General features: G+C 42.5%; 2 protein-coding genes across 2 annotated transcripts in view; one reads left to right on the top strand and one right to left on the bottom strand.

Annotated features, from left to right (window-relative positions):
* septin7b (septin 7b) overlaps positions 1-27,577 on the top strand; it is a 169,184-nt gene that overhangs the window by 126,023 nt on the left and 15,584 nt on the right. The window lies entirely within an intron of this gene.
* Positions 1-27,577, bottom strand: part of LOC127600959 (thrombospondin type-1 domain-containing protein 7A) — a 76,867-nt gene that overhangs the window by 10,852 nt on the left and 38,438 nt on the right. Inside the window, exons 7-22 of the mRNA XM_052065900.1 lie at positions 26,615-26,818; positions 25,638-25,832; positions 23,954-24,194; positions 22,810-22,925; positions 20,835-20,970; positions 18,685-18,788; positions 17,506-17,700; positions 17,065-17,331; positions 11,376-11,554; positions 9,015-9,020; positions 8,771-8,904; positions 7,683-7,836; positions 5,419-5,560; positions 3,471-3,586; positions 2,452-2,569; positions 1,317-1,462 (exon numbers count right to left, since the gene is read on the bottom strand). Of these exons, the coding sequence (XP_051921860.1) occupies positions 1,317-1,462; positions 2,452-2,569; positions 3,471-3,586; positions 5,419-5,560; positions 7,683-7,836; positions 8,771-8,904; positions 9,015-9,020; positions 11,376-11,554; positions 17,065-17,331; positions 17,506-17,700; positions 18,685-18,788; positions 20,835-20,970; positions 22,810-22,925; positions 23,954-24,194; positions 25,638-25,832; positions 26,615-26,818 (2,453 nt within the window). The remainder of the gene's footprint in view (positions 1-1,316; positions 1,463-2,451; positions 2,570-3,470; positions 3,587-5,418; positions 5,561-7,682; positions 7,837-8,770; positions 8,905-9,014; positions 9,021-11,375; positions 11,555-17,064; positions 17,332-17,505; positions 17,701-18,684; positions 18,789-20,834; positions 20,971-22,809; positions 22,926-23,953; positions 24,195-25,637; positions 25,833-26,614; positions 26,819-27,577) is intronic.

Here is a 27,577-nt window from a genome sequence, read left to right on the forward strand (position 1 = left end):
ACTTTCCATGAAATTCCATGAACACCCATAAAAAAGTCTCAAGATGCCACGGCTGAACAAAAGACAATTTGGCCATTTTTTTTGAAAGACACACTTATTGGACTGGATACAACTTTATTGTCAATTGTGCTGTATGTGTAACATACGTATGTTATACATATGTTACACATATGTTATAACAAATGTTGAAAAAAGAAGATTGTAAATGTATAAATGTCCATTGGCAAGAATGATAGCTTTCATCATTGGAGCATGGCGGCTAAGCTTGATGATCCAGTTTGACTTTACGCAATATTCCATACTCGTCTGTTCATTTCTCCCCTTGGTGTGTGGTTTAGGGAAAGGTTTAATAATTGAATATGCCATAAAATTAATTAAGATGAACAACTCAGATAAATGGGTCGTTGAGCCCACATTCCTCTCTGCTCATCACTTTTGCTTTAGGACACCAATGTATTAACTTACAGCCAGTCATCAAGCCTTTTTTTTTTAGACTGGATTATCCACACATGATTCACTTTTTAAATTCTCTAAATTTTCAATTGGCAACCAAAAGACGTTACTCATTATTTTGTTAAATAAAACTTGACTGAGTTTGCACGATGTCAATTTTGTGGCTAAAATCAGAAATGCAAAACTGAGAAGAAACAAAAGGCCACTGAATTAAACTCATCTCAAGGTCCCAATGTACTTAATTCTCCGCGTTTATGTGGCTCTGAAGGCTGGTCACTTGCAGCATAAGCTACACGAGCTTGTTTGTCGCCATGGTCAGTCAGAACCAATCATCAATCAAATGATCTGTCAGTTATATTTATAGTAATGGCAAACATGGGAGTCACATAAACAGCACAAATTAAAACTGGAGAGACCTTCAAGAAAACAGTTTTGCGAGATAACTCTGTTATTAATCATTTATATTAATAACGTACATTTGGGTCAGCGTGGCCCACTGACCAAACACAGCGAGGATGGAAGGAAATCACATGCGGGATGGCATCGCAGAATATTACTTGGAAACTGACCCAAAATATGAAGACCTCAAATGAGTGCTTGCGATCAAGCACACCCTTTGCTACAGAGTCCCCAAACAGGATGTGGGAAAACGAAAACTACTTTGAACAATGGAGTTCGTGAAACATTCACGGGGCTCTTTGGGGACATTTTTGAGTCTAACCCAAATTTTGTGCATGTGTGTGTGTTTCATGAAAAAAAAAAACTAAAATAAAGAGTCAGAATTGCAAAGTGAAAATGGAACTGAACAAAAGATGCATCGCTTTTGGTTGAATGGAGCACATCCATCTATGGCTTGTACAAACCTCCACACGGCACTCTGACCAGGCGCTGTACTGCCATCGGTAGCACGGCCGCACCGGACACGGCTTCCACTGCACCAAGGGTGACGAACACGGACGACCGTCGCCCTGCGAGGCCTGCACGACAGACCTCTGACGCCACATCTTGCCTGGGGACAGCACCGAAGGAAATTACATCATCAGTCGGTCACATTAATAAATCCGTGTCTACTGCCTCCTGTGTCCATGCAGCAAGGGCTCATTTGTCTTTACAGGAACGGAAAATAACCTCTCTCTCTCTATATATTTTTTTAAAGTGTCATTTTGTCACTGTGAGCGTGTTGTATAATTTTAGCGAGCTCCTACCATCTGTTGTTTTTTTTCTTATTTCACTTCATCAATCAGCAAACTTTTTCTGAACGAGCGAATGCAGAGCACTGATCACATGAGAGGCGAGAACAAGTCTAAAAATAGACATTGTTGCGGAAGAGTGCACGTCATGAAAGGGACCCCGTTTCCATTTCATGTGCACGCACCTTGACAATCCGCGGAACCTTTCATCCCACATACACGCGCACGTATCTAAAGAGACACGCACTCAGATGTACTCGCACACTCATTTGATTGGTCAATTGATCTTTTATTCTTTCAGTTGCTTTTTTCCAATGGCCATTGGTCTGACTGTCTAAATTTTTGTAAATAAAGCACTTCAAATACCAATCGTTTATTTTGGTAGGTTTATGCTTCATGTTTCTTTTTCCCATTACTGTGATTGCTCAACGTTTTTTCTAAACAAAGGACAATGTCAAGTCAAGTCAACAGTATTTATAAACATACACAATAAACAGTAAGACGAATCGGTAATAAAGGCGGTAGAAAGCACCAAGCAGTAAAATCAAGAACAAATCTAAGTCATGCTGAGTCGAACGCCAAAGAATACAATGAGTTGAATTGTGTTATTTTGAGAGGTTTCGACTTTCGGTTTCTTTTACCCACTGCCATCAACATGACTGGCCAATTTTTTTCAATGTATTTATTTTTTCAAAATTATTATATTTCCTATATATACACACATGCTTGTGTCCCTGTTGGTATTTTGCATACAAATAGTGCAGCATTTGAGTCATTTTACTGCATCAAAGTGTCACACATCACTTACCTTCTAAACCGCAGGTCTGCGAGCACTCTGACCAAGTCGACCACTCGGACAGCTGGCAGTTGACTGGACACTCCACCACACAGGAGGTGTTCATTTGCCACTTCTTCTCCAGGTCCAGCTGTACACCCACACACACATACATGCATGCACACACACCACACATCAACAATAATAGCACAGCACACTAACAGAATAATGCGGTAGCTAGTAGCAGAGATGGGCAGTGTGTCTCTGGGATGGAACGGTCCATTCGACACCCATTTTTGGGGTGGCGGATAGAGGACGAGATTTTTTTTTTTTTAAGGACGGAAGTAACGCAACGTTAAGCTATTATGTTATGCTAAGATCCTGTTGTTATCACGGCGGTATTAAGTTGCATTGTTATGCTGCGTAATTACGCTACGTCATTATGCTATGTCACTGCACGATGTAATTAGGCTAGGTAATGTACGATGAAAACTTTCGAGGTTGTGCCGCAATGTTGTCAATATACGAGTCACATATACTGTATATATATATATATATATATATATATACACACACAAAAGAAATTTATGCTAAGCTGTGATGCTACATCATCACACTACATCGTTATGCTACGCTGTTACGCTACATCGTTACGCTACGTCATTACGCTATGTCGTTATGCTACGTGGTTACGCTACGTCGTTACGCGACGAAATTATGTTACAATGTTATGCTGTGATGTTATGCCATTAAGACATGACAATGTTTCACAAAGATGTCTTGCTAGATTGTTATGCGATAATGCCACTGGGTGGTGGCACTCCAACTCCCACTAGCGTTTGCAGCCGTCTGATGATGTGCAGCAACCATACATCATGAGCTTTGTGAATGAACCAAACATCACCGCAGGCTACAATTAAAGCAACCAGGGACTCGCTGTAAATGAATACAATTCGCCGACCTGCAGTGACAACATCAGCTCAGACGGGAATACTGCACAATATTTCACACCATCATTAAGTACAATGCAGAGAGGATCAAAGGCAACTCACCTCCTCACAGAACTTTATGTCCACCGATTTGCCGTCACTACGAACGCAGTCCAGCATGCGCGTCTTGATTCCTTGCCCGCACACGGCGTTTGGACTCAGTTGACACGTGCTCCAATCTGAACACAATGAGAATACAAAACATAAAATACTCATTTTAAATAGCTGCCAGACACAGACACAATAGCAACAAAACCACTTTGGTCCTTTGCATAGCATCTGTTGCTCGGTAGATTTCATGGGTCATCATTTCATGAAATAAAGTAAATAAAGGCCTAATTCCATTTCTTCCCCTTAGCAGGTAGTGCTTCGCCTTTGTCTTTGTTGTTCCCCTGCCCTTGGCCTAATTTCAGACCCCCAAGGTGAAAGGTTCCGGAAAATGCGCCTTAGAATAGGGACGCCACTAGATCAGATTGCATCAGCACCCTTTACCACGTGGTGGCTACGTAGTAGTCAGACCTGCCAATCATTTACACTTACAAGAGCTGAGGCTGTCTTGTGTCAAATCAATGTTATTAATATTCTTTGCTTTTTGATTTAAATTTGTCTGACAGTTTACAGGAAAATGTCGGTTCCAAAGTTGACTGGTATTTTAAAAATTGCTTATGATAAATGTTTCCTACCACACGTTAAGGTGTACGGTGAAACAACATAACATGGAGGGTTTCACGCAGCTCTGTGGTTCAGCTTCTGCATCATTGTTTTCTTCCAAAAACAAAACAACGTGCTGCTTTTAAATGCTTCTCATGCACGCCACTCTGCATGCATGAGAAAAAAAAACAGGATGGCCAACATCGACTCCAAGCTGACAAAAACAACCGTGTCTGTTTTTAGCTTCAGTCAGTTCATTTATGAACAGCACTACTCAACAATATATGCAGTGTGTGTGTGTTCCTTGTGCACTACTCTGGGGACCGAAATGGATAAGAACACGAGATGAGAAGGTGAAGCTTGGATGCTTTCCACCGTGGCTTTGATTCAATGATGCGTTTGGCTGGAAGGAACCATATTCTGTGAAAAGTGTGGCTGTGTGTGTGTGTGTGTGTGTGTGTGTGTGTGTGTGTGTGTGTGTGTGTGTGTGTGTTTCAGAATCCCCATGCTACTGAGGTTCCGCCCATGTGATGAGTGTGTGTGTGTGTGTCTGTATCAGCTGAGTGAGAACATGTCCACTTGGGAAACATGATTCTGAATGCTACATAATTGGCAATTAAAATGTTTTTGCAAAGCCACATGGGCCAGACCATAGACTGGCCAAACAGAATGCGGCACAGAACATGGGTTGGAAACTAAAAATCAAAACTGACCTGCAGTATGAACACAGCCTGACTTACAAAAAAAAAATATATATATATAACTCAGAAACAGATTAATCAGTTCTCAAACTTCATGCTTTTTTACCGCCTGAAGGTACAACATAAATATTTGTATTACTTGTATGTTGTTATCTGCTTATGAACCAAAATGCTAGAAAAAAACATCCATGCCAGACAACCTCAGGCTCTGGATAAAGTGATGCGACCTTACGCAAAATGAAACCCTTAATAATCGCCAGGCATATGTTTGTTTGTAAATAAATGCTATGCTGTTGTCAGCTCATCTTGCTAATGCTATGCTACTAAGACTGAGTAAGACTGAGCTACTAAGACTGAGTAGCATAGCATTAGCAAGATGAGCTGACAACATTAACATCCATCCATCCATTTTCCGAACCGCTTGATCCTCACTAGGGTCGCGGGGGGTGCTGAAGCCTATCCCAGCAGTCATCGGGCAGTAGGCGGGGGACACCCTGAATCGGTTGCCAGCCAATCACAGGGCACACAGAGACGAACAACCATCCGCGCTCACACTCACACCTAGGGACAATTTAGAGTGTTCAATCAGCCTGCCACGCATGTTTTTGGAATGTGGGAGGAAACCGGATCCACTTAATAACTAAGGCGACGGGGCTTACCTGTGATGTTGTAGAAGTAGTTGAAGCAGTTGAGGTTGAGGCTGCAGGGTTCTTCTTCGATGGTGTCAGGACAAAGTCTTCCGGCGCTAGGCGAGCGTAACGTGTACGCGGTACGAATGCGACCGTTGCTTCTGGTGCATGGCTGAAACCAGGGGGTGGGGGGGAAAGTGGGTATTCAACTTCAATGGTTCGATTCTTCCAGAATTCTTGCAAAAATACTGAGAAACATGCAAAAGTCGGTAGAGTTATTTTTCCCACACGCTGACCTCACTCAGCTAGTTTTTGACATTTTGCGCTTTTGACGTCGAGCCACCTGTCAACACGCACCTACACAGAGGTCTTTGTTCCGTCGCTTGAAGAAACATGGAAGCTGTCATGCACATCTTTTTTTGAATGTAAAAACGACAGACATTTTGATGGCTCTTCTCAACTGTTGCATCAAATCCCATTCTCCCTCCAAAATCCCACTCCACGAGCGTGACTGACTGACTGACTAAACAACCAACCAATTAATTGAGTCACCACCTGACCACCTACCTAACCAGTTGAGCAACTAACGTAGACGCGCATCAACGAACAAATTAACAATAAATAATAAGATAAGATTGAGATTCTTCAGACTTCGTTCTAAGGTTAACCCACCGTCACAATCTGGCTCACATTCTTGCCGTCTCAGTTCAGCTTTCTGGGAATGTTTTTTCATCAAAATATGAAAAGTCAACATTTCTTTTTATTCTTTTTTGCTCTTGATTCAAGAGCCCTGCGGTCCAATTAGGCACCGTGAATTGGGGAAGTGCGCTAACGGCTCGGAGCGTTGCCGCCTCCTGGGAAATGTTCTCATATCCAACGCGGGCGCTGACGGAACGACGAGTGAAATAGATTAGAGCCAAAATGGTGGAAAACTTTTAAGGGTGACGACGGTATCTGAATGCAGGATTCATATTGATTCAGAGTATTACAGCACAAGCCAGGGGAAGGAAGCCAAAGTTTTTCCTATTTGTGGAATGTTCCCCTAGGCGTTTTTTGCAAAAACGCATTTAATGGCTCAAATATCAATCTAATCCACAGCAAACCTTATTCTCTAAACCACTAAACATTGACTTTTTGTCCTCATAAAATGGATTGGTTGGTTTGTTAGTTAGTGAATTACTTGCTTTGTTGGTCATAGGTTTGGTGGCCAATTGGTTCATCGGTTGGTGGTCTGCAAGTCAGTCAATTAGTCAGTTCAGTGGTCACATTGATTGGTTGTCAATAAGTTCATCAGACAGTAAGTTGCTAATCAGGTGGCTGGTTAGTTAGTGGGTTAGTAAGTTAGTTCATTGATCATATCATTGTTTGGCTAGGAGGTTAGTCAGTAAGCAAATGAGTTGGTCAGTAGGCTAGTTAGTTGCTTTGTATGTGTCAGTTGGTTGATTAGTTAGTAAACTAGTTGGACACTTGGTTGGTTGGCGTTTGACTCAGCATGACTTAGATTTGCTCTTGATTTTACTGCTTGGTGCTTTCTACCGCCTTATTACTTATTACTTATTACTGATTCGTCTTACTGTTTATTGTATATGTTAAATCGCTCCATGTACAGCACTTTGTATGCAGCGATGGCTGTTTGAAAGTGCTCTATAAATACTGTTGACTTGACTTGACTTAGTTGATGGGTTGGTCAGTTGTTTTGTTAGATGTTCAGTTTGTTGTTCGGTTAAATAGTTGGTTGTTTGGTTCGTCATTTAATTAGTTAGGCATTGGGTAATTTTCTTGGGGTTGTTCAATTAGTGAGTGACTCTGCACCTAATTTGTACTGTAAACTACTGCCCCCTACAGGGCATTATCATATGATCCCCCCACCCCCTCAAAAGGAGTTGTTGACTTTGGTGGAGGCCTGTGCTTGACTGTAGCCACATTTAAGTCTTTCTAAGACCATTTTTGAGACCACTTTGATAACCCCGTCGTTTCGGATTTAAGGATTAAGACTTTTTGAGGCCCGGCAGACACCTTGTACTCAGGGACGCTGTAGTTATTAATGCGGTTACATTAACACAGTCACATGGATTTTTGTGTAGTGTGTGTGTGTGTGTGTGTGTGTGTGTGTGAGTGTAGTGTCGAGCATGGTGTGTCATCAATCATTTTGCCTCCCAGATGAATACGCTGTCAAGGGTTTGTATGTTTGATGTATCAAACACTTTTCCTGTAACATCTCAGTGCACACATCTCTTGGCAAACACAATACAGTAAATATTTGTGACATTACGAGAGCCGCTCTGCGTTCTCACCAGGGTGCAGCGGGTCCAAGGACCCCAGTCATTGAGGACGCAATCTTCAGGGCAGGGCAGCCGGCTCTCTCGGGCCCCCAAGGGCATCTCCTCTGGGTCGCACAGGTAGTCCTCCACCGCCTCCGAGGGCCCGTCGATGGTGTTGAGCATGCACCTGTCCGCAGCGAGAACACAATTAAGAGGCCCCGGTGGAGCGACAGAGATCGTTAGGTAGAGCAATAGAAGGTTCGTGGGTTATTTGGTTGTTGAGCAAGTTGCTTGAACAGACCTTTTGCGTTTAAGGGCTGTATTGACTTGACATGTCAGTTGTTCTGTTCGCTTACTTTGATATTTAATTAGTTGTTTGAGAGTTTGTTAGATGATAATTCGAAGTAGTCAATTATTTAGTCGGCAAATGAGTTGGTTGGTTAGATGGTTCGTCAGTTGGTTTGTGCGTTGTTCGGTGGTCAGTGAGCATGGTAATTTTTGTATTTATTTATTATCTGATTGCCATTGTTTAGTTAGTTCGTTACTAAGTTAGTTAGTCATATAGCTCAGGAATTGTTGAGTTGTTATTTTGTTGTGTCCAGTTGTTGAGTTATTATTTTGTTGTGTCCAGTTGGTTGTTCACCTAGCTAGCTAACTAGCTAGCTCAGGAATTGTTGAGTTGTTATTTTGTTGTGTCCAGTGAGTTGTTCAGGTAGTTAGTTATTTAGCTAGTTGCTTGTTTGGCTGGTTAATTAGTTGATCTTTTCTATGGTTGGTTAATCACCACTCATTAATTAACCAGGTTGTTTGTTTGATTATTGGTTAGTTTGTCAGTTGGGGAGATACTCAATTAATTACAATAGTCAAATAAATATACATATGTGTGTGTACTAATATATATATATATATATATATATATATATATACACACACCAAAAATACTTTAAAAAAAGAAAAAAAAAACCTTTACAACAGGCACTTTGACAGTAAGGTTGAACTGAGAAATTATTTCCAAGGGTGTCTAGTAAACAAAGAACAATACGCATGCACCACATGAATCTTTTTGTTTTTTACAACTTAAGCTAAAAATAATACAGTGTAACACAGCATGTGATGCCTACCGGACTTTTCTGGTCTGCACGCCTTCTCCACAGTTCTCCTTCAGGTCCACGTTGCTGACCTTCCACATACTCCAGGGCTCGGCCACCCACACGTACTGATTACAGTCACTTTGGCACGGCACAACCTCATACACCTGAGGACCCGACGCATACCTTAATCAATATCTTATTTGATTGACAGCTGTCATGGAGTTATTAATAAACATGCCGTTGTAGAAGCAGAACAAAATATTGTAGTAGTTACCTGAGCCTGCGACAGTCGGCATCGTCCAGAAATCCAGTGGAGCAGGATTAAAAGGAGACAGAAGGATTAATGAGCAAAATGTTTGGACGGGGAACACAGCTTTATTAATTTAACAAAGCACGGGATGTCATGAGAACACACGCACATATCCAATGCGGTACATTCACACAAATCTGTAACTCATACAGTAATACAACCCCGCACCACACACATTCATGGATACACATTTATACAGTAGTCGCACACATTCACAGACAAACATACATAAAGACATATCATACGGTAAGTTATTATGTCTTCCTATCTGTACTGTGTTCGCACAGAGCATATGTCAAGATTCTGTTCTCGTGTGTTTCCAGCAGGTGGCAGAGGAGGGTCTGCTCTCCTGCGTGCACACCTGCTGCCAGTGTTTATCAGCTAGGCATGTATTTTAAGGCCTGCCTCAGGGCCAATTCGCCGTCGGATTATTGAAATTGTTTGCTGCTCATGCTCAAGTGTTGTTTTATTTTTTTTTTATTTCAATCTTTCGATCTTGTCCCTCTTTTGTAAATCAGGATATTATTTTGTCTTGTCATTTCATTTCTATTCTCAGGTTTACCATTCCCTTTTTTTGTGCCTTATTTTTGTTATGCATTTTGTTTGTGTCTGTTTGTAGGATCCACTAACCATTCGGTTCATCTGTACAGAGTACAGATAGCAAAGCGTGGCGTAAAGCTGAGTGAGAGCACAAGGGCGACATTTTGGGCCTTTACCGTTCACATTAGCACTGACACTAAGAGTGTGAAAGGTGGACAGTTTCAGCACAGTCACTGCTCAGCAAAAAAATGTGCAAGAGCTGCAATAACCAGAGCAAGCTTCAGCTAGTAACTCATTAATAATCAACTGCTTTCTGCACCATTCGCATTGTCACACTGTCATAAAAAAGCACTCCACTGCGCACCGGGGGCAAGGCCATTATTTTTGGAATAACAATGTTAGCTCAAATGAGGTTTATACAGGCAAGTTAGAATTTTTAATTTGCATGTCCTTCATTGTGGCGGCCCGGTAGTCCAGTGGTTAGCACGTGGGCTTCACAGTGCAGAGGTACCGGGTTCGATTCCAGCTCCGGCCTCCCTGTGTGGAGTTTGCATGTTCTCCCCGGGCCTGCGTGGGTTTTCTCCGGGTGCTCCGGTTTCCTCCCACATTCCAAAAATGTGCATGGCAGGCTGATTGAACACTCTAAATTGTCCCTAGGTGTGAGTGTGAGTGCGAATGGTTGTTCGTCTCTGTGTGCCCTGCGATTGGTTGGCAACCGATTCAGGGTGTCCCCCGCCTACTGCCCGGAGACAGCTGGGATAGGCTCCAGCACCCCCCGCGACCCTAGTGAGGATCAAGCGGTTAGGAAGATGAATGAATGAATGAATGAATGAATGTCCTTCATTGTCATACCACACTGAGTCACAACATGCCAAACTGCCAAACAATGCCACGTAATAACAGCAAAATGAGGCAGAGAAGGTCCCAAACTAAACATTAATCATAGCTGTCCTTTCTAAAGTGTAGAGACGATATTGGGAGGAGTGGTGCATGTTATGTTTGTTTTGCTGCTTTGTGTTTGTTAAAGTAGCAGCTGTTTAAAGGTTAAATTGTGTATGGCATTCGATATTATTATGTAACATGGCGTAAGCTATCTTTTATTACTGGTCCTTGTTTAATTTTGTTCTGTTATTTTGACAGGACATTGATGACTTGAGGAATGAGTGCCATCATGTATGAGCTATTTGCGATATGAACCGAATCTTGGGTAATTGGGTAAATGGATACAAACAAAATCATAAAAATAGAAATACAAATGTGCTTCAGATCAGCACCAAGAGACGAGGGGTGGGGGGAGCAAACTTCACTTCATCTGGCCACCATCAATTTACATTTGTTTCCTTGCAGGTGAAGGACAAAATCAGTTGTCGGCACGAACGCACCATTAACCTGGTTTGCCGACCGCCAATTGTGTCCACAGAAGAAAAAACGAGGCAGGACAAAACATTAGGTACAGTCATGTTTCATACTCTCTTCTTTCATGTTTGGAGTTTTATTTCAATTGTGAGAATGACTTAAGATACAAGTGTTTTGAGAAACCACCATTGAACCTTGTACCTCAAGTAACCACCGCATCAGGCAGAAATCCCTGCTGCTGAATATAATACAAATTGGCATACAACGAAAAATAATTTAACCACTGTCCATAGAAGCTCCTCAACTCACTTCAACAAAAGTTCTTGGCACCAAATTAGCCCCAAATCGTCTCAAAGAAATACTTTTAGAGCAAATGGGGTGAATTCCCAAATTTAAAAAATGGCAAATATTCCTATGCAGGTTCCGCACCTGATTGACGTGGTCCAGCTTGGGACAGGGTCTTCCCCCGTTGTAGGGTTTCTCCCGAAGCCACTTGGAGCGCACTTTGACGCCGCTGCCGCACGATTTACTGCAGCGAGACCAGTTGGACCACTCGCTCAACTTGCAGTCGGATGGACAGGGAATGATGCATGCCTCCTCGATGTAACCTGGCAGGGCAAAGTCAAAAGACATTACTCTTGATGTTTTTTGTTGTTGTTGTTTGTTTGTTAGGTTTTTTGTTTTTGTTTTTATGGTCAAATGTATCTTTGACATGTTTAACATCCTCCCACATTGCCACAGAAAGCAAAAAAAAAAAAAACTCTAGACATGCCTTCGTAGAAATCACAATGAAAAACATTCACCGCTGTTGTGTCTTTGACATGTTTAAGATCCTCCCACAAGACCACAAACAGCAAAAACGAAAAAAAGATTCACCCCACGCATCTTTTGTCATTTTGATGTTCTCACGTCAATGCAGGAATAGCTATGAAATAGATTCACCTTCAGCATGGACACAGATTAATGTGGATAGTAGGGAAAGGCAAGTAGCGATGCAACGTATCGGGCCAATAGCGGCCTTATTTCAACATATCGGATAATTATGGAGGTAAAGACATTTTTTTTCCATCAGTGTTTAAAATGCATTTCGAGATATATATGAAGTCATCCTCTGATTGAAATTTGCTGTTGACTCGGTCTTCTTTTTATGCACAGTACACCGACCCCTGCACAGAGTGCATTGCCCAGCAAGGCGTGCACCCTCGTAAATCAGGTGTCTCATCTGCATACCACATAGACAGTTTCCAGGGCCAACTACCTGTTGGGCGCACTAAATCTCTTGCGTGACGGTGACTCATTTCCACTTAAGGAGTGCGCAAAAAGACACCTGGCAGAGCACGACAAGTGAATAAGTCCCATTTTATTGCTCGTCTCTGCGATGAAAATGTGAATTTGGTTTTAGAATTCCGCGTCTGACTCAAATGAGTCCAAATTTCGGGCACTTTGGGCTCTGAGATAATAAGATAAATTGGTGGCAGCGTTTGGCTAGTAAATGAGTTAAGCATGGAAAAAAAAGGGTTGAAATGCGAAACATGTAAACATGTAAAATGTTGACTGCCAGCTAGTTTGAAAGCAAAATTCCAATTTAAAAACTGAGCTGAACTGAAAAGAGGAAACAGTCTTCTTTCGCCAGACAGTAATTACCAATTACCAAAAAGCGGACACAAGAAGCTTTTTGTGAAAAGAAACAAGTCAAGCAGAACAGTCACTTTGGCACCACCACTGTGTGCTTTTCATGACACAAACAGCAAAAATAAGACAAAGAAAGGGCTTTTCAGGGCAAAATAATAGGTTACAGTATTGATCCAAGATAAATTATTGACAGGAAAAACGTTTTTTTTTTCCCCAAATCCATGCTATTGGTCAGTCCCCACGTGGTCTGTTATTTTTAACAAATGAGTCTTGTAAATATTCACTTAATTGAACAACTGTCTGAGAAGTGTCGAATAATACCACTTCTTCTTGACTCCCAACTTCACATTTTTTTAAAGCCTCAATACTGTATTGAAAGTGCGTTTGCTGTTTCGACAATAACAAATGAAAATAGTCTTCTTAAATATATTTGAGTAGGCCTGCTTTGTTAAAATTTAAAGCTGTAATGCTCCGGAGCGGAAGGAAGCAGTCGGCTTCGAGGGTACAGTCAGTTGCTGACCGATTTATTTCGACCTCTTAGCCAGCCGAGTCAGCTCATCACCCCCCCCCCCCCCCCCTTTAAATTGTATCACGTATGGCTCAAGATCTTTGAAATAGAGGATGGAAAGATGATGTAATCACAGTCATTAACTTTGGTTAAATATCAAAGGCCCTTTTTTCTTGTCAGAGGCTCGGCACAACTTTTAATTGGCACTGCCCGCGGCAATGTGTCCGTAACATTGTAATTGTTCATTCATTCATTCATTCATTCATCTTCCGTACCGCTTGATCCTCACTAGGGTCGCGGGGGGTGCTGGAGCCCATCCCAGCCGTCTCCGGGCAGTAGGCGGGGGACACCCTGAATCGGTTGCCAGCCACTCGCAGGGCACACAGAAACAAACAACCATTCGCACTCACACTCACACCTAGGGACAATTTAGAGTGTTCAATCAGCCTGCCACGCATGTTTTTGGAATGTGGGAGGAAACCGGAGCACCCGGAGAAAACCCACGCCAGCCCGGGGAGAACATGCAAACTCCACACAGGGAGGCCGGAGCTGGAATCGAACCCGGTACCTCTGCACTGTGAAGCCCACGTGCTAACCACTGGACAGTGAAATATTTTTTTTTCTCTGCAAATTAAATTAGTCAATGAACGTGGAGGTGTTCTATTGATGTTCGTGTGCAATGAAAATTGACAGCAATATAAGGTGTAATACGAAATGTAATGGTCTAGTGTTCAGCAGTACAGTCTACTGTTTGGTTTTATTCCATAAAAAGTAGGGGTCCTGGAGAGACCCCAGGATTCTGTCTCACAGCAACGTCATTTTGGAAAGTATGAAAAGTACTTTTGAAAGTGAAAATGCACGTTTTCATGCGAAGGGGATTAAGTGACACTTGTATGTCTGTGAGTGAGACGCTCCGGATTGCTGCCTCATCACGCTCATTGATTTTGCTAATCGAAGGCGGAACAACAATAAACTGCACTCCCATGGGTCTGCTGAAAAACAACAGAGCATTGAAAACCCGTGCGTGTGCTGTCTAAAACCGAAGATAAATTGTCACTGTCATTCCTCTTCGCGACAAGAACAGCAAAGTCATCTCAAAGTGCTTCTGTGTGAATATCAAAGACACCTTTGTCGTCACTGAACCGAATGTGAATTGAAATATTTGTCTCTTTGAAATAATTGGTTCTTCCGGAGCCAATTATTTCATAAGTCGAGGTACCACTGTGCTGAAGACAATTTAGAGTCACCAGTGACAACTTTTTTTCTTAATTTTCGATTCAAGTCAAACATGCTTTTTGGGGACATCAAAGACAAATTAGTTTGGGCACACCTCATGAGTGTGTTTTTTGTTAACATACACTTCAATTAAGCTAACCGACACTTTTGTTTTTCATTAACACCGATGCCAATTTAATTTAGAGTTTAAAAAAAAAAACACTGGCATTTGTGTTTTATTTTTTTTACATCAAAGATGAGTCTTCCATGAACCAACGTACCCGGTCAGGAACGCAGGCAGCACTTTAGTTGGACGTTAATGTTTTTGTCAACATGAAGGACAAATCTGAGTGCTCCAAGAAGCTCATGAAATGTTTTCGAAAACATTTCTGTTGACTCTTCTGATTGCATTGTAAAAATTATTACTTCAATGGTTACCTTCGGGCGATGCATTCTTTTTTTTTCAATCGGGACCGAATCAATAGAAGCAAAGATAAAAACAACCCTGAAGATGATTGGCATCACAGCTGCAGGCATTGGGTCACCAAAGATGCAAGGTCACATCCAACACAAGCAATGTTGACGACAAAAGGAGAACACAACACAACACAATGAGTGATAAACGACGTTTCAGAAAACTCAAATGTTTTGTGAACAGCAAAGTCACCGCAACAAACTTTTTTGTAAACAACAAAGACAACAGAGTCCTCAAAACTGTATACAATCATGTTTTCAGAACCTTCAAATGAAACTCATCATACGGGGTTTTTCCCGGGAATATGAATAAAGTTAATGTGAGCATTTCCTCAATAAATTTAATTCAAAAACAATATCACGAAAAATAATTTGGACTTCAAGGAACCTGATGGAGGTGATGATGTTTCCGAAAATATAAAAGGCACAACCGAGTGTTGCAACGAACCAAACGTGGTGTTTTTCGAAACAACCCTGACAGTTTTGACTCCTCAATGGCACCTTTTCCAATACTTTTTTTCAATTGAGGGCAGAAATGGAAAAAAAAAAAGATAACAGAAGATGATTGGCATCTTGGCTGCAGGCATCACGTCAAAGAAAAAAAAGGGCACGTCTGACAGAAACAATGTCAATGAAGACAAAGAATAAAGTGAGAGAAGTTCATCCATCCATCCATTCATTTTCTGCTCCGCTTATCCTCACAAGGGTTGCGGGGGGTGCTGGAGCCTATCTCAGGTAGTAGGCGGGGGACACCCCGAACAGGTTGCCAGCCAATGGCAGGGCACCCAGAGACAAACAAGCATCCGCGCTCACACTCACACTCACACTCACACTGAGGGTTTAGAGTATTCAATCAGCCTGCCATGCATGTTTTTGGAATGTGGGAGGAAAGCAGAGTACCCGGAGAAAACCCACGCAGGGCCGGGGGAGAACTTACAAACTCCACACAGGGAGGCCGGAGCCAAAATTGAACCCGGTACTTCTGCTCTGTGAGGTCGACGCGCTAACCACTGGACCGCCGGGCCGCCGAGAGAAATTCAACAAATCCGCTTTTCTTCTTTTTTTTGCATTTATACGATTCAAATGTCTCGCACGTTCTGTTTGGCAGCAATTTCTCAACCAGTCTGCAGATTTCTCCGCTTGAAGTACTTCCCATCCCAGATAAGAGCTGACAAGTCGACGGGAAGGACGCCGACGGAGCGCGGCGGAAAAGGAGGCCTCCTAAATTGTCAAACAAAAGCCCCTTCGCCTCAGATAAACCTTTCACTGACCTCAAGTTATGGTGACAGAAACTGCAATAAGATACAACTTTGTTCCAAAAATTAGGTACACCTGCAGGTCTGAGCCAACTAATTTGTGACGACAAGCTCGACTGTTCAAATCATTCAAATCGTTTTTACGCTCAATAAAGTCGAGATTGGAAAAAAAAACCCCACAATATTGTTGTTTCTATACAATTTCAATTTGAAAAGTTGTAAAATAAAAATAGAAACCGTGTCAAAACAACAGAAAACCCCCAAATGAATTCTAATTATTTTACACTGGATTCTGGAAGAAAATGGTTTTGTTGAAAAGTGTCGTGTTGTCGTGGTTAGCCAGACTCCCCGACAAAACACCCTGCCTGCCCACTTTGAGTGAATGGAACCCAGTAAGCTGTAAAAAATATCGACCCAAGGCAATTTCACCGCTCAGTACACCTGTGTCAAACTCAAGACCCGGGGGCCAGACCTGGCCCGCCAGGTCAATTTATTTGGCCCGCAAAAGCAAATCACAGGTGTCAACGAGCTAAGATCTGTTCCAAAACGACAAATCTTCATGTGTAATAAATAACGTTGAGATTTTGCAATAATTTTGTTACCCTGTTTACCCTCACTTGAACAATAATTGAACAAACTATTTTAATCGACCTGACCGATTTCAAAACTAGCAAACTACTCATTTGTTTTGTACAAGTAATACTTTTGTGCTTTCACCGTCATAATGGCCCTGCGAGGGAAGACATAACGCCAAATTGGCCTGCGACTAAAACGATTTTGACACCCCTGCATTAGTACATGCTGTATGAAATAGCAAATATGGTTTGACCACCGACATTGTCTGTCTCACTGGCTTTAACACCAGGAAATGGGTGTCCGCATCACGGCCCAACTCAGCCTGCATTTTAGAACCACCTCAGAAGGTTCTGAAAAGCGGTTCCATTGTAAATGGAAAAGCGACCACTCAAGCGCCAAGCAAGGAGGTGTGGAACCGAAACAATGGAAAACAATGGCAACGCCTTTGAGGTCTTACCGTGACTGTTGCATCTCGCCGTCTCCACCAGACGTCCATCCTGGTCGTAGCAGACCATGGCCTGGTATCGGTAGCCCTGACCGCACTCCCTGACGTCGCCCGTCACCTTCAACCCCAGGGCGCTTTCGGAGCGGCCCCCTTCGGGCAGGATGCAGTCGGACCAGTTGCCCACCGGCTGGGCGTTGTACTTGTCGCAAGGGCAATACTGCGTCTCGCTCAGGGGGTACATCTGAGTGTTCTTACACTTGTCCTTCTTCTTGCTCCTCCCTGTGAGAGTGGATACAAGGCATGACACAAGCGATGTGATAGTTTTAAATTAGCGTTTCATTCTCTTTGGTTTAGGTGTAGTTGGACAGGGATCTATCCGGGAGGAGCAATAAACTGGGTGATGGGTCGCACGTATCCCAACGCACGACTGTATGCGATGACCAAGAGGCTTACCGATTAATGCCCTCTTCCGGGTGCGCACGCCCACGCAATCGGCCGAGCAGGAAGAGAACTTGGACCAGTTGGTGAGCTGGCAGTCGTCCTGGCAGGGCAACTGGCAGCGCTGGGTAAGAGCGGGCATGCTGCGGGCCAGCTGCAGACACTCGCCCACGTCCACCTGGGTCCCGTCCAGCTGTCGACACGACACGGCTGGATGCAGCGCCAGCCACAATAAGAAGTCAAAGGAGACCAATTACGTTCAAAGGTTTTAGTTCAACAATATGCACATTTTCAGAAAAAAATTGGAGTCCACTGAAGCACGCTCAAGTGTTTTCATGACCAGCAAGACAATTCTTGACATACATTTTAGTCCTTTCACAAAACGAAGTACAAGGAAAGACTGTGAAATATCATATCAACACTCCTTGTGGTTCTCTTTCGAGGCGAGAACATAATGAAATTGATTATTGGGCTTGACCCCTGAAATTGAATTTTCATGAAAGCCACCCGGGATTCCTCACCCACCAAGCATCATGTGCGGTCAAGAAGCAAGATGACGTTTAGCTTCTCACTTCCTGTTCTGCGCCTCCTCCCAAACATCAAGAAGGCACCTTTGATTAAAAATGCATGGCGGGGGCCTGAAGTGAAGGAAGCAACGAGCACCAATAATCTAGACTGTCAAGTGAGCCACGAGAGGCATCTTTCCAGGTATAAATGTGAGGATTTGAGATGGTGGCATTTGGGCTGAAAAAGAAGCGCCGACCAACAACGACAACCTCCTTTGGATTTGTTTCATTCCATTGTATTCTGGTTTACTCTCCGCTGTAAAAGTCTGATGTAGCAGCTAAGCACTTATTCTGGTGTTTCGCTAACATCCATTGCACGTTAGCTTAGCGGTTAGCACGGCTTCCCTATTTTCCATTCCCAACTCAAACTGCTACCATAGAGATGAGGATTAGTTAGAAGAGTGGCTTCAAAATGTGATAAATATTGATTGTAAACTGCTCCAGATGACGCGCGTGACACAGCTGTGTGTTAGATTGAATTTTTGAAGAGTCTTGATGGCTTCTGCAATTGCGTTAACAGCTAGCGGTGATATTAGGACGCGGATTACATCGGTTACGTCCCCACTGAAGGCCCAGGGAACAAATGCAGACTTATGTTTCTACACAAGTGCGATCTAAGCTTACGTACCTCGTGTTTGAAGTCCCGGCCCACAGTTTTCCTGAGCGCCGGGTCGGTCCTGCCTGAGGACCCAAGGAACCAGCTGGCACTTTCTCCACTTGTGGGACTTCCACCTGGAGATCAAAACACAAGATAGATAAGACCGTCGACCCCCGCATGCTTGCAGTCGCAAGTAATGAATTCACAGATTCCCTTTTCCCCCCGTGGAAGCTATTTTCAGCTATTCACTGATAAACTCTGACAGATAGTGAGCCACAACTATATTGTGGCTCATTATTTACGCCGCCGAAACAGCAATGATTTTTAAGAAATTTGATTTTATAGTACACAGGCCACTCTGAATCTAGAGTTGCACACCTATAGTGTAGTACCACGTTGAATAAAACGAACAACTGTTGTCATACTTTCTCCTTCAATGCACATTGTGCTGGTCGTTCTGTTATACAGGCTTTGGCCACGTGGTAGCAGTATAAGACAGACCTATGGCAATAGTGTACTGGTGATTTTTCTGTCCTCTTCTCATTTGAGTGGAAATATTAGTCCTTCACAGAGGATAAAGAATATGTGCCTATGAGTATTGTTATTGGTATGTCTCGCACCATTTGTGTTCACATATCTGTTGCTTAACTCATTCATTACCAGCCAATTCTGGACCGAGTCTGAAAAGACGTTTAAAAACATCTTTGGGAGTGAATGAGTTAAAGGGTAACACAATCATATTGATGCTAATTGTTAGCACCTGCCACCACACAACGCTTGTATCTCAAGTTCGTGCTCACAGGTGAAAGCAAAATCATCCGATCGACGGCTCTGAAAGGCTCTCAAGTTGACCTACTTGTATCGAACACTTGTATGCAAGACACCAATGTAATTGCGTTTCCACTCACGTCACCGGCAGTACTAACTGGCATGTGGTGAAGTGAAAGGAAACATGACGTGAAGTCATCGCTGCCACGTGATTGTGAGGTCATCAAAGACAAGCGTTCTTCATGTTTCTCGGCGTCTCGGAGCGAGCGCACAAACAAACAAGCAGGCAGGCTTCATCAAAGGCGCTCACCGCATGACTGTGACTTAATTAGTCATCCCGACGCACGTCCCTTTGCACACATCACTTTTTATTACACCTGACAACACGCCCAAACAAGGTGCCACACGCATCTATTAATATTCAAACACACACGCACAGCAGATATTTCCAGAGATGTGAGGAGACAAACATATTTACCATCTTTTTATAGATTACAGAGAAAAATTAAATTTGCTTGAAACCTTAACCCAGGCTTGAAAGACTTATTTGAATCATTCATGCTTCATAGCAACATGAAATTGAAACTTTAACCCTGGCATGAAACCTGAACATTTTCTTCCATCTTAGAAACTCAGACCACGCTTCAAACGCCAACCTTGGCTTGAAATCCCAAATCGAAACTCTGACCCACGTTTAACACCATAACCCTGACATGGACCGCAAATTAGAAACCCTAACAATTGCTTTATCAAGTGACATCCTAACTTAAGCTTGAAAGCAAAATTTGACACCCTAACTCAGGTTTGAAACTCTCATTTCAACCATAACTCTGCCTGAACTCATTCACTCCCAAAGACGTTTTCAAACGTCTTTTCAGACTTGGTCTAGAATTGGCTAGTACTAATTAAAATACTAATTTGAAGATTTTTTCAGAACCCCAATTTTAATCCTTAATAATTAAAATGCCAATTTGAAACCCTATCCCATGTTTGAAAACCTAACTTGAAACCCCAACATGGGTTTGTATCTTGTACCTAACCCACGTTTCAAACCCTACTTACAAAGAATCAGCCTGGCTTGAAACACCAACCCTGGTTCAAAACCCTAATTTGAAATCAGAACACTGCCTTGAAACCCAACATAAAACCCCAATTACTCTTAACCTCTCTCGAAACCGTAACACTGGCTTTAAAATACTGATTAGAAAATCAACCCTAAACCACACTTGAAACGCCAAGCTGAAAAACCTGACCATCACTTGAAAACCCAACCCATTGCTGACATGAAACCCTAATACAAAGTTTAAAAAAACAATTCTAACCTTGCTTTGATACCCTAACGCTTATTTGCAACCCTTTACCCAAACTCAGTGGCTACTATGTTTCAATGAGTTAACATAGTTTGTGTTTACCTGAACCCTGGACACGTTTGTGTTGGCTGACATTCTCGATCCTCCTCCAACACTTCAGGACAATCCTGACCTCCGTTGGAAGGCGCCTGGATCACCAGACGCTTTCTGTATTGTTTGGTCTTCACAGCGTTACCAGCTGAGAAATTTGACACGTGATGAGAAGGATGTCAAACAGGCTAAACTTCAGCTGTTTTCATGCAAACGCCTCGACAATTGATTCTGAGCTGCGCATCGAACAGGACTGGTGTTTAGACCCCCCCCAAAAAAAACGGCGTCTAATGAGCTAAATTTAGCTTCACAGGTACACAGCATCAAAGACAATTTACAGTAGGGGCACAAACAAAGAAAATTTGCATCCTCAATTCACCTAATGTAAGTCTTTAGGGAACTAACCATGTGTTTTCGTAAACACACATAAAAACACATTTACAGTATGTTCGCAAAGATCAAAGAACATTTGGAACCCTGAAATAAAAATAAAAAAACAAAACTTACAAAGACAGCGTAAAGCCGTCAGGGAATCAAAAAATGCATTTATATAAACATCAAAGACTAGTTTCAATCTTCAATTTTTGTGAGCAAACTCTTGTATTGGATCTTTTGTACCTAATAAAATCAGGTGTACCTAATAAATGGGCAGGCGTGCATATGTTTACTGACCAAGATGAAGCGGCGTCCAATTAAAATGCTAAGTTATTGATGCCATGAGGTCGTCAATGCAGACGGTAACGAGTGTTCGCGTGACCGCAACCTGAGTGTGTTTCTCTCGTTCATTGCGCGAACATCAACGGCATCTTTGCTGACACACGGTGGAAGAAAAAATAAACAAGGTCATCCAGAGGTCGTCGATCTCTCAAATTAATTATGCACAAGAAGACACGGGTGTGCAGAGTTGACTAGCAAACGAGTCTGATGCTGCCCCTGTCAATTTGTGACGTCAACCAGTAATGCAAGTCAAAATGTCGTCATAAAACTAGTCGCGTACTGTATTTCGAGTCTTTAACAAACACGAGACAGCAGTTTTAAGTATACTTTGGTCAACATCAAGGTCAATTTAAAGAGTTTTCTCAACTCACATCATGCGCAAACCCCAAAGAAAATTCAGTCTTCAATTAACCTAAGGTCAAGGTCGTTTAGAGTGCTCATATAGAATAGAATGAAAATATTTTCGTAAAATCAAAGACATCTTGAGGCCATTTTCAACCCGCCGGAAACGTTTTGTCACCATAAAAGACAATTTTGAGCCCTCAATGACACTCTCGTGTAGGGGTTGGGAACCTTTTTGACGAAGAGAGCCATAAAAGCAAAATATTTGGAAATGTATCAAACGCAATTGCTCTGTTGCATTCGACTCAGCATGACTTCGATTTGTTCTTGATTTTACTGTTTGGTGCTTTCTACCGCCTTTATTACCGATTTGTCTTCCTGTTTATTGTGCATGTTAAATTGCTCCATGTACAGCACTTTGTATGCAGCGGTGGCTGTTTGAAAGTGCTCTATAAATACTGTTGACTTGACTTGTTCATATTTTGTAAACATCAAAGACACGTTTGGTCTTGGATTTAAGACAATGAACCGAAAGTACATTTTGGTAAGCCTTGAAAATAACACTCGTAAAAATCCATGACATATTGAATTTTCTCTCAACACGTGTTTCCGTAAACACCAAAGAATATTCAGTCCTCCATGTACCAAATGTAATGTCCACATTATCGTGAACATCAAAGACATTTTGAGTTCAGTGACCCTATTATACAAGTTGACTTGCTCCAGAAAGCATCTGATAAATGATTTCCGCCAATTCCGTTTAACAAGTATGTCATGTGAAGGCAAAATGGGCTGGAATGGAACAAATGAAGAAAAAACAAACAAACAAACAAACAATGCTGTCTGTTTCCCTGCCGTCCAAATGAGTCATCATAAGCAAAGTAATCTGAGCACAGAAGCAATATTTTTTTTGTTTTGCTTGGCTTACCTGCATCACAGGCATCGGGGCAGGATGTCCACTCACTGAAAGGGGTCATGATGCAATCTTTCTTGCAGGGCAGCTGACACGGACGCACTGTGCTGGGCCGAGGACTGTCTGGGCACCTGCGCGCAGCCACGGGTGGAACGAACTTCAAAAACAGGGAAACTTGCTTGTTTTTTGGAGAATCACGTTTTTTGACAGTAAGAGCGCGACAAAAGATGATAGGGATTACTTTTAAAGAGTGTATTTTAGTAATTTGTATGTTAATGGGAAGGGCATAATTTAAAAAAAAACAGCAACATTTTTGGGGGCTCTCGATCAAGGATTGTATGTTTTAAATCTTCTTTGATGCAGACTCAGTCATTAAGTCCTTGGAGCAAAAGTGGAAATATTTATTAGCATTTGTCTGCTGAATAAATTGCCTTTTAGTATCGATGAGACTTAATTACTGTTATTATCATCACTGACAAGAGGCAGCAGTTAATTAGGCTTTCTGGAAAGCACAGATTTGATTTTTATTTATCCAAGCGTGGCTGCAAAGGGAAGATACCGCTCGGGAAACCTCAAAGTCTGACATCATTTTTACTCTTTTTTTTCTTCTTTTTTTTCAATCAATTTATTCAGCCCTAATTCACTTGAAGCATTCGTTTCTCAACACCGCATGCCCCTTGTTCGTTTTGTCATCGAAATACGCACATTGTATCTGTTAACATTTGCATTTGACTACCAGACGGCGCACCTTTTTCCCTTATTCAAAAGATGCGGCAAAGCCCATTTTTACTGTCAGCTGTAGGGGAGACTCGCTACTGAAATGACAAGTGTGTGACTTAATGATGGCGGAGAACCGTGTGTATGTAAAAAAACAAATGATCTGGTGGTATGTATTATGAACACTTTAAAAACGACCGCAGTTACATTTAATAATAATTATATTGTCGGTGGTGTTGATTTCAATTTTTGGATTTATTTAACCATATAAAGATGGATTTGGCAGAACAAATGCGAATACAAAAATATAATCTGCAATTGTACCTGGCTACAGAGATAGATTTTTCAATTCTAGGTTATTTTGGGTCATTGTGTTCATTTCTATTGTGCAAGGTGCCTTTCAATAAATCTCCTAAATGGAGCGGAAGCAAAGAGAACTTACTTTTTAGGGGGAACCTGGCCCACGTTGACACGCACACACATGACTTTTCTCGTCTGGACCCCGTTGGAGCAGCTGCCAAGGCCCACGGTCGCCCCCGCCGAGGTGGCGTTGAGGGTTGTGGAGGAGGGGTCCTCGGAGCAAGGCCCCCATGGGCCCGTTTGCCAGTGGTACACGGTGCACGCATGCTCGTTGCAGTTCCGGACCTCCTGCAGTGAACTGCTGTTGGGGCACATGGCGCCACCTTGAGACAAGACACAGTTCAGGTCACCATACCGTATAATGATTCCCGAAAGTCATCGATCAATCATACTAATATATCATACGAAATGACAGACAGGCTATGCTGTTACAGTAATTGCAACTGAGGCATAATTCATAGTGAGCTATTCTAAATTTGAATTTGCCTGTATACTGTCAAAAAACATTGAGACTGAAAATCCGTGATATAGATTTGAATGATGCACCACAATATAGCAAGGGTTCACTGTATGCGATCAGATGGGGGTGAAGCAGCACGTGACTCACATCTTGAGGTCTTTTTTATTTTCAGGCATGTGAGCGGCTAACAAAAGGTCAAGCTAAATCTAGACAGAAGTCTACACTACACGTGATAGTTGTGTTTAGGAAACCCCCAGTTTACTTGGGACACTCCAAGCATCCAGCAATCCTGAACCAATCTAAGATGCCCACAACTCCAACTATTTGTCTCGTTAGAGCAAAGATTTACCCAAAAGTTCCGGAAATTTGGGTACCCGTGAAAGACCTATTAAAAAAAAAACTGTTAAGAAAGTCAATCAATCCAGTAACACGCTATGACAAAACAAACCTGAAGTGAACTACAAAAATGTGACAAGCATTTGTCAGTCACACAGCCATATTTGAGGAGTGCTAACATGCTATTGAAGCTAACTAGAGGTTTGACATTAGCCTGCTTCTATTACCCTCCATGACTCAGTCACACAGCCATATTTGAGGAGTACGAACATCCTATTCAAGCTAACTAGAGGTTTGTAATTAGCCTATTCCGTTACCCTCCATGACACAGTCACACAGCCATATTTGAGGAGTGCTAACATGCTATTCAAGCTAACTAGAGGTTTGAAATTAGCCTGCTTCCGTTACCCTCCATGACTGTGATCCAGGCCACAACCATATCAGTGACTGTGAATGAGGACACACAAGACAAACACACACACTCGTAACCAGAGAGGACAGGCAGAAATCGATGTCAAAAATGTTGGCATATTGGGCTTTGAGATGCCATTTCAGAAAGAACCTAAAATGCACCATGACCCCTCCGGCTGGATTTAATTTGAGCTTCTGTCGGCTTTTGAATGTCCAACTGTAGAATGTTTCAGTACTTGCCATTTTCGAACAAGGATCCGAAGGGCAAAATAACAGGTGATTAAATGTTTTTTTTTTGGTTGTTTTTTTAAAAAAATATTTCCAAGGTCTCTGTTCAAATCTGCTGATGACACACCATGACACGAGAAGATCAGTGGCCACGTTCCTCTGAGAACATCCTGTTTTGAAGCACCGCCATCGCTATTTTAATCCCTCAAAATGACCTTTGAACTCAGTGACCTCCTTGTGTCATGTAACCACTCAAAAATCTGATTATCCCGAAACGTTTTGTGAGGAGTGTATGTCGAACATTATTGTCGTGCGATACTCGTGAACTCACCCTCGCCGGCGTTGTAAGCCAGAATAGATCGCGTCCTCATCTGTTTTCCCTCTACGGTCTTGCTGGAGCAGGTCTGAGAGCAGGTGGACCATGGAGTCCAGTCGCTCAGCACGCAGTCCCTGGAGCAAGGTACCTGGCATGCCACGGGATCCGGAGGCGGCGTGGACGAGCACAGGCTCTCGTCCACCGGCTCACCTGAACATGAACGTGAAACTTATTGCCCGTGTGGCCTTTTCTCTCTCAGTGGAAGGGGAAAAAACCCCAAACAAAAAACTAAATAAGAAGAAAATCTATTTTCGCCCGACAGACAAGGGATCGCAGGAAGGCGGATCAATCATTGCGGTTTGTCTCTCCACTGGAAGCATCAAGGAGCAATTCATTGACGTGACAGGTGCTAACATTTATAAGTAAATGACACTGATGGCAGTGATTCTTTCATGAGACGAAATAAAACAAAATGACCAGTAAAGGATACAAAAAAAAGTAGTGATAAAAGTCACAAGGAGGGAGATCCGCTTAGAGGATGATTTGATTTAGTGGTAAAGTCAAGTTAATTGCTTGTGGAAGGGAGGAGGTCCGACTCAGCGTTATGGTGGGTGGCGAGTCGAGGAAAATGTGTCATGCATAAAAATCATCAAAGCAGGGAAGACTTTTTCAAGAAAAAAAGTGGAGCGCTTATTTTTCAGAGCCTGTTCAGCATTGCGGTAGAAAGATGTAGTCTTTCCCAAAAATGGTCAACTGTCACTCACACATCTAATAACCATTTAGAACCTTCAGTCAATATTTTAATAAACATCAAGGTCAATTGATGATGAAGTAATTGATTCACCTCTTCTACACAAAGACAAATCGAGAGTCAAACAAACTTAGAATCAAGGAGCTAAACGTGTTCTCACAAACATCCAAGTCAATGGAAAGATTTCGCCAAAACCGAAATATCAAAGACAACAATAGTGTCCCCGAGGACGTGATCTTACCGTTGCGGTTGACGCACCGGACCCGAGACAGCTGCGTTCCGGGCCCGCACCGTTTTTGCTCTACGGGTACGCAACGGTCCAGGCCAATCGGTCGCCAGTTGTAGCAACTGGGCTGGTCGCAGGGTAGTGCCTCAACCAGGTGCGGGCAGTTGGCTGGGCCGCCCGTGGGCTCGTTGGTGATCTGGCGCCTTCTCAGTTTGAATCCTGTAATACAGGCATGCCGTCTTGAATACAGTAATAGGGTACCGCTGGAGGATGTATGCGTTTTTTAAACAGGAACATGAACTATTGTAAACATCAAGATACATTTGATTCCTTTGACAAACCTTGTGATTGGAATCCAGTAAACCTCAAGTACCGGTACATGAATTTCTACACATCATAGTCAATGAATCTAAACTAAAAAAATGAGTCTTGAGTTTTCAATGACTCGAGCAAACATTTCAAGACAGCTTTCAGTAAAGTCAACATGATTTTTCATCACTATCAGCGTCAATTTGAAGTCACGTGTGAACTTCAACATACGTTTTTGTTAACCTCTTGGTCAATTTTTTTTTTTTTTTGCTTGAATATACATTGTATGTCCTCAGTTGTGTTTTGTTTCCTTTCTGTTAATTCAGTGTGTGCTGGGCGTCTCTCCAATCATTGCACCTGCCTCAACTACACACCTGCTAGTCTTCATCTCGTCAGCCACACTCACCCCCTTGCAGCATAAAGGCCAGTTTGAAAGGACACCCGGCGCCAGTTCGTCAACCATCTTCTCGTTGCTGCCTAGCTGTTGTTCAAGCCCTCCAGCACATCTCGATTTGGTTTCTCTGACTTCCTTTTGGTTCCTGCCTCCTCGACCTGTCCCTCTTCCTGACAATACGCCAGTTCTGAGTTCATTGTGTCTGCCTTTGTTTATCTCAAGCTAAACCCAACAATTTTGAGTCTTGAGTGACTTTTAACATAAACGTTTTGCCG

The sequence above is a fragment of the Hippocampus zosterae genome, chromosome 5 (assembly GCF_025434085.1).
Source record: "Hippocampus zosterae strain Florida chromosome 5, ASM2543408v3, whole genome shotgun sequence".
Taxonomy (NCBI): Eukaryota; Metazoa; Chordata; class Actinopteri; order Syngnathiformes; family Syngnathidae; genus Hippocampus; species Hippocampus zosterae.